General features: G+C 37.3%; 1 protein-coding gene across 1 annotated transcript in view; it reads right to left on the bottom strand.

The window, feature by feature from the left end:
- Window positions 1–216: 216 nt before the first annotated feature.
- Window positions 217–8,260, bottom strand: part of LOC113232220 (anoctamin-7-like) — a 50,350-nt gene continuing 42,306 nt past the window's right edge. The window contains exons 10-11 of the mRNA XM_026466873.1: window positions 5,071–5,189; window positions 217–348 (exon numbers count right to left, since the gene is read on the bottom strand). Coding sequence (XP_026322658.1) covers window positions 242–348; window positions 5,071–5,189 — 226 coding nt within the window. The 3' untranslated portion in view covers window positions 217–241. The remainder of the gene's footprint in view (window positions 349–5,070; window positions 5,190–8,260) is intronic.

Here is an 8,260-nt window from a genome sequence, read left to right as displayed (position 1 = left end):
AACCTCAAACCATGAAGATTCTATGAAAATTCAAAGAACCTATTGCATAAAACGGCAATTTCATACTTTAACCCCTAATACACTGCCCCAAAGTAATCGTTGACACTATAAATCATTTGTATAACTAACAAACCTAATGAATTTATAAATAGGGGGAAATGAAAAATGCTTAGTGGTAAAATTTGCCCAATAAAATCCAAGTTTTTTTTATTAATACTGCAACTAGAATTGAACTAGAATTTTATAAATAATTTACGTACCTTAACATGACCATATTAAAGATTAAAAACAGAATGGATATATATGGTGCCAAGTGTCCGAACCACGCGAAAACTGCAAGTTGAGTCACTGAAACAAAAGAAAACAGTGCTTATAGTATACAATAACACAAGTATGGTAACTTTATACAAACGTAGCAGTGCGGCTTGCATGTGCGCATTCCCACCACGTGCTGTATACGGACACACACGGTCGCATCTCTCGCGGTGCACTCGCGTTGCATAGCCGACCCCTCAACGTGATTACGCTGTTGTTGCCGGTGCTAATCGTTTCACTGCTAGAACCATATTATAAGGAATAAGCTAGAACTTATATCTGAAGATGTGTCGTTAGTAATACCGAGACGAATTAAGGGCGGTTTCATAAAGATGGAAAAGAAAAATAATCACACAATAAGGTTAAATTCGATCCACCCATTTATTTCACTTTTGACAACTCGAATGCTAATCAATTAGTGATGTCCTAATGCGTTTCTGATTCGATTTTTTATAACATTCGATTTTATTTATGAAGAAGTTTTAATCGTGAATGGGAGAGGGTTCAAAAAAAAGATATTGTCTGATTGGGATCGTGATGATGCGTTTGACAATTTGTGTACTCGAGAATTAATAATTAATGTTAATGAAGATTCAAGTAATGATTCCCGTTCATATGGACAAGAAACCGACGATTCATTATAATAAACAATAAGAATTTATTATAATTATTTATAATTTATTTCTTTTTATTGTAATTTATAATTTATCAACTTGAATAACCCTCGTTTCATAATACGTTGGCTCGATAAATATCGGAGCTAAAGAGCACGTCGCTTCATTAAAATTAAAAAATAAAAGAGTCCAGGAAGAATTGCATTTATTTGTCTATGGTTGTATGTCAATAATTACGGAACTTCAGAGGCATATACATGTTTCAAAAGTTAAATAAATGGTTGGATGGAGTATAGTGGCACCACCCTGAGTGACCCTAATCATCTATTGCATCCAGGGGTACCAACGGCTTTATTATACGTGTCCAGTATTCATTACTCCACAAAGTCTACGGATATTGTGGAGAACAGTATCTGAGTGAAGGCCAATCTCATCCTGACGGTCGCTTATGGTCCCGCCACAATGTGAATTTCAATTAATTTGTGGTGAGAGTACCAACTGAATATCTGCCGACTTTCACGAAGGAGGAGTTTTGGCCAAGGGGTGTCATGTACCGATGTTTCCGAGGCCGGTTACCGGACACCCGCGTTGCGTCACACATCGCAGACAATAGGTGTAAATAATTAGTGTTTTTTTATTTTACTACGTATATTAGTCTATAAGGTATGTACTTAAATGTCTTTGTAACCTTACAATAAATAAATAAAAATAAATCGTCGCAATATCTTTGGAGAGGTCCTATGTTCAGCAGTGGCCGTGTTTCGGCCGAAATGATAACGATGATAAAAGAATAGGGATACATCAATTACGTACAAGTATAAAAATGTATCTTAATAAGGTTATAAATCTGTTTTTAATCATTCAAGTGAAATGCACAATAAATAAATAGGGAAAAAAAATATTTTATTATTTACGCTTCATTATTTCATAATTACTTACCTTTTTTAATTTTCAAGTTAGTGAAAAAATGTTCGTAAAATACGCAATACTATACTCTAGCCAAATTCGATGTAGAATGTTTAATAACAAAACGTTGCTAGGCAACCAATGATGGCATAGGAAAAGAAAATTTTTTTTTAATGCTCATTATTAAGGCTTGCTCTGCCCACGGCCTGCTCCCTTAATTGGAATTTAAATAGGTAAGTAAGTAATTTGGTTATGTAGAAGTAATACTTACCTAGACAATTATTATAAAATTTACAAAATACCTATTGATACGTATGATTTAGGAATAAAAATGAGTCTTTGCGTCCTATTAATATTTACTGCTAGATGGTAGTTAATGGTAGATGAAAAGAAACAAAATTGTAAGATTTTATTTGATATTAATTTACCACATTTAAAATCATCCAGCATCTATTTCCGATTCTGAACCTGAATTACCACTAGAACTCGAATGTTTGCAATCTCTCACTTCAAATCAAAAAGTCACTAGGGATGACACAGTTTTACAAATAATTAATTACTGGTCATTTTTAGGTGATTTGAAACTTCTGTTGAATAATATTCATTATAAACATGGCGTCAAGATTTAGTATTATCCACAATCTAGTTTAATTTCGTAGGAAATTATTGAAATTGTATAGTAACTGTGAAAGAGTCTGAGATGCAAACCCTAAAAATCATACGTTTTTGTTTGTTGACATTTATTCTACATCGAATTTGGCTAGAGTATAGGTAAGGCGGGCGGAAGTAACCATTTATGTCTTTTCAGCCTAATTACAACACTATTGTTAAAAAGTCTTCGTCACATAAAAATTAATAATGCAATTCACCAGACTTAGCCATTTTTATCCAACCATTACAATGAAAAAGGACCGCTCTGAATCTTAGCTGGTTCAAATGTCCCCATAACACTGGCAGCATTACCGCGCTGCGGCCAACGAAATTTGTTGCACCAAGTAAGATTCAGTGCGTGGATCACAGCCTCTATCTGTAAGGCGCTGCGCAGATGCGGCAACCTGCAACTAGATGTTTATAACGTTTTTCATATAATTTCAAGAAACCGCGCATACGTAGCTACTTCAGTTGGGAGTTTTCGCAATCAACCACAATTTTCGATTGACCAAGTGACTAAATAAATTCTTGATTGTCGCAACTAGAAACTTGCAAATTACCGGTTGTCTCTAGTTGCCAGTTTCCGCAACCGGCAACCCCAACTCGTGAAGTAACTTCACACCCTCCCCGTGACACACTGCGTCAGTGTTGACCGTGGATTTCGAAAATTTATTTAAAATTGTGATACTCCCTGATGTATTCATTGGCAACCGCACCCCAAGTCCCCGCAGTCTCCACTGCAATTGGCACAATATCGTGCATCAGTTCCATTTACAAAGTTATATGGGTGTTTAATTTACTTGAGTGATACGAGATCGTAGATGTGTGGTTAAAAATAAATGATGTATATATGCAATTACGCATTTTTACCAATTTGTTGTTTTGTAAACGCATCCATAAAGAACGGGCACGTTATGATGGCCGTTTTAACGTTTGCCCGCTCATCAAGTTTCGTATTAATTCATAACTACGTTGAAGGAGCTAATTGCTGTACATTGCTGTCTGTACATCGAATTTATTTTGTCAATGATCGAATGTATAATTTTACGACACAACTCGGTATTTGTTTTAAGATATTCGAAATTTAGAAGAATTAAATCTAAGGCTCAACTCATACTGGCGCCAGAGTTGGAGCGTCGCGAAGCGTCATGTTTTTCGCCTATAGCATATTCATCTTTATTTTCCCATTATTAAGGTATAAATTTGTGTTATGCAAATGCGTCGACGAACGACATCGGCGGAGAGGACGCACGCGACGGCTTTTCGCCGATCGCCTGCGTCCCATCAGCGGAGGCCAGCATGGTGCAGGGTTGGAAGACCCTGCCCCTGTATTGCACACGCCTCCGCCGCCGGTAGATGCCCCAAATGTTCCGGGGCATCTCCGTGCACGTCGCCCTCTATGATTAAACGGGGGGATGGTGTAGGGGTCCACCCAAAGGCGGACCGGCACCACCGGAGTCGCGGTAACATCGTGAGGTTTTTAGTGGGTACGCTCTTGGGGACCGACATAGTCCCCAGGAGAGAGTCCCACATATCCCCGCCGTTCCCGCCGAGTGGCGGGAAATGCGTAACGCATTTTCCTCACGGTAATGAAAAAAAGTTAGGTTAAGTTAAAAAGAAAAAACATTTTCCTCTCAAAATTTTCGAAAGTTTCGAGGTTATGAAAATTCGAGCAAACATTACTTCGGGAAAATATCATTTCAGACTACATTATAGGTAACACACGGCAGTACATGGCACGGTTTTTTTTAAAGTGTCTCATGCGCCCTTTCAACTAACGGCGTTAGTATCATAAGGTTGACTTAATTTTTAATTATATGTTGTTATAATTATTAATACAAAGATCGAACACTCAGAAAAAATTCCTTCGATCCGGTCGGATTCGAACCGACGTCTTGCATACCGTGCCAGACGCTATACCAACTAACCATAAATCTGTCATAGATTTCTCATAGATGGCGCTACGACTAAAAAGTCGTTGAAAGACCAAGTACAAAGACACGACGCAAGCACATAGAAAAATTCGTGAGGTCCGTTGGTTCGTTCCGTTGCTTAGTTGGTATAGCGTCTGGCACGGTATGCAAGAAGACGTCGGTTCGAATCCGACCGGATCGAAGGATTTTTTCTGAGTGTTGTTTCTGAGTGTTCGATCTTTGTATTAATAATTATAACAAACTAGTGGAGTAATTTCACAAAAAATAATTGAATATCAATTCAATAAAAATTTAATTTATATGTTGTTAGTTTAATAGGGATAGTGTTATACCATATTATTATAGTGGCAGGTAGACACTAAAAAAAGTTACAAGTTTATAAATAGAAATTTCCTCGAGGGCCATACCCTGAGGCCTGCCCAGAAGGCTGGCAACATTTCCTCTTTGGATTGCTAAACTTGTTCTTAGGCGGAAATAACTGCCAACCTTGTGGTCACCGGAGACTTCTACGAGGCGATCCGACAGCTTGTTCGCTACAAGTTTCGCCTGTGGCCCCCAGGGCCCCAGGGTTTCAATCGCAAAAGGCACAAAGTTGTAGCACTAATCAAGCTCTCACTAATCAAATTGTTATAGTTTTCATAATTACTTACTAATTTGGTTGGTCCACTTCAAAACATCTTCGTCAGTTAAGGGTTTTAATTTGAACTCCCTTTCCCATTCGGGTGCGTTGAATTCTTTCTCTCTGGCCAAGTTAAAGTCGGTTATAGTCCTGAACAAAATAAGTGATTCAAAATCACGCTAGCAAGTTTACATGTTATTATAAGGCTGGGTGAAATTACAGGCACAGGGTGACTCTTGAGTGTCAGTGCAACTGTTATGGACAGGCGTGTAGCTTACCATCAGGCGCACGACTTGTACGTCCCTTCACTTGATATTATGAAAAAAAAAATGTTCACATGGACGCACAGTTGTTTACAAGAAGTAGAGCTCCTTGTGAGAGTTTTCTCCTTGCCTGAGAATCGAACCCGGGACCTCTGCGGGGTGGTTCAGCATGGTAACCGTTCGGCCACAGAGGCAGTTACCGAGTGCAGAGAGAGAGAGAGACTGTACTTATTACCGCACACAAAAATGTCACCACTTTTATAATATAAAATAGATGTAAATATAAAATGATAGATTATATCTATTATAAATAATAGGTTCTATCATATAATATCTTTCTCTATTTAGTATTTAAAATACATATTGTACTACATGTTATATAAATTAAAATGGTAGGTATTAAGTGTATGACTTGTTGGTTGTCCTAAATAAATAAAATAAAATTTAATATAAAATGTTCAATGTACTTATACGGCGTGTCCCAAAATTCAACGATAAGCGGGCGCTGGAGGGTGGACCTGCGCATAACTACTTGAGGAAAAATAAGAAAAAAAATCTCATTTTTTTTTACAATTACGATAAAAAAATTGTTATTCTTCGAAAATTTACTCCCTTAATGATATTTTGAATCACCACGACCACATTTTTTCAGATATTTCTGATGTTTTAATTTTAACGGCCACCTAAGTACAACTGCTGTCTACCACAACTCTTAAAAACCCTAGAATGCCTGCAGTTTTACACAAAAATCCATCAAAATATTTTTTTTCCTTAAAATTTTGAAATATTTTTACCTTCAGTCGACTTTCACTCATCGTTTTGTAAAAAAAAAGTATGGACACCACTGCGGCAAGTTTTTTTAAAAATTGACGCAACTTACCAAGATTCCAAAATGGTATAATACTTTAATAAAACTAGGCGCCAAAAATATTGGTACCATTTCTAAGAAAGATTAAAATTCTTGATTATTGTTCTTATTCATAATAATCACTTTTACTATGTGCCGAAAAAAGGTTATGTGTTGCAATTTCTTGGAATTTCAATGGCACGTGTGCGTAGTCGATACAATTTAGAAATTAGAGAGAGAGAAAAATACCGAGAGATATACGTTAAAAAGAGATAGATAGATGTCCTTTGTTGAATAGCAATAACGCTGGTAGAGAAGTTCCGGTGCTCAGCAAGTCAGTACGCTCTGCTCCTTTGTTTACTGCGCACCTTTCTGTAATCAATTGACGTAGCTCTCGTACTAACGACTTTTGGCTTGGCTTATTGGACTGGATTTAAGTGATCTGCAAACTAAATTGACCTGGCATCACTTTGGACTGTGAATTGGAGTTTTGGCGTATTTTGAACTGATTATCGTTTATCATGCCGCTACCATACACACCGGTGGAATACGCTAACATGCACCTCATTTATGGAGAATGTCGGTGCAATGCTAACGCTGCCAGCAGATTGTATCGAGAAAGATACCCAAACACTGAAAGATACCCGGATTATCGAGTATTTTTGAATGTGCATCGAGCGTTTTCGGAGGGTCATTTTCCATCTGCCAGAAGAAACGCTGGAAGACCGAAATCGGAATGCGATGAAGAAGTTCTCAATGAAATAAACATTGATGCAACTACCTTAGTACGTGCCATAGAAGCAGCTACGGGAATCCCAAAAAGTACGGCACATCGAATTCTGAAACGTCACAAGCTCCACCCATATCACTATAGGCGAGTGCAGACGTTATTGCCTCGGGACTATCCACTACGGATCGCATTTTGCCGTGTGATGCTGCAAAAACACCGGGAAGATCCCCAGTTCCTAGACAAAGTTCTATGGTCGAACGAAACAACCTGCAAGAAAGATGGCTATTTAAATCTTCACAATTTACATAGTTGGAGCAATGAAAATCCGCACCTGATGAGACAAGACAAATCCCAATATCAATTCAAGGTTAACATATGGACAGGCATATTAAATGGAAAAGTGATTGGGCCCTTTGAGTTACAAGGAAACTTAGATGGTGATAGTTATTTGAACTTTTTACAAAATGATTTGCAATAATTATTAGAAGACATCCCCTTAAGTGATGTACAAAACATGTGGTTTCAAAATGATGGTTGCCCAGCTCACTACGCCCGTCCTGTGCGAGAATACTTAAACCAAGAATATCCTGGGCGTTGGATCGGGCGACTTGGTCCTATCTTATGGCCACCCCGTTCACCCGACCTAAACCCCCTGGATTTCTTCTATTGGGGTTGTCTCAAAGACAGGATTTACGCAAAACCCATCACAACATTGGACGAGCTTCGGCAAAATGTCAATCAAGCTGCGGCTCATATCAACGGTAGAAGATATGCACGACAGATAAAACGATCATTTTTAAGGCGATGTCGTGCATGTATTAATGCTGGTGGCAAACAATTTGAACATTTACTATAATGTTAATTTGGCAATAAATAAATTAAATGAAGAAATACCATTTGTTTTGATTTATTCAACATTTTTCAGCAACAAAAACCTAATTTCGGCACATAGTGAAAGTGATTATTATGAATAAGAACAATAATCAAGAAATTTAGTCTTTCTTAGAAATGGTACCAATATTTTTTTGCGCCTAGTTCTCTTAAAGTATTATACCATTTTGGAATCTTGGTTAGTTGCGTCAATTTTTAAAAATACTTGCCGCAGTGCTGTCCGTACTTTTTTTTTACAAAACGATGAGTGAAAGAGTCGACTGCAGGTAAAAATATTTCAAAGTTTTAAGGGAAAAAAATATTTTGATGGATTTTTTTGTAAAATTGCAGGCATTCTGGGAATTTTAAGAGTTGTGGTAGACAGCAGTACTACTTAGGTGGCCGTTAAAATAAAAACATCAGAAATATCTGAAAAATTGTGGTCGTGGTGATTTAAAATATCATTAAGGGAGTAAATTTTCGAAGAATAATAATTTTTTTATCGTAATTT

The sequence above is a fragment of the Hyposmocoma kahamanoa genome, unplaced genomic scaffold, assembly GCF_003589595.1.
Source record: "Hyposmocoma kahamanoa isolate Upper Pololo Valley unplaced genomic scaffold, ASM358959v1 67, whole genome shotgun sequence".
Classification (NCBI taxonomy): Eukaryota; Metazoa; Arthropoda; class Insecta; order Lepidoptera; family Cosmopterigidae; genus Hyposmocoma; species Hyposmocoma kahamanoa.
The sequence above is the reverse complement of the archived record's forward strand: the minus strand, read 5'-3'. Positions and strand labels throughout refer to the sequence as shown.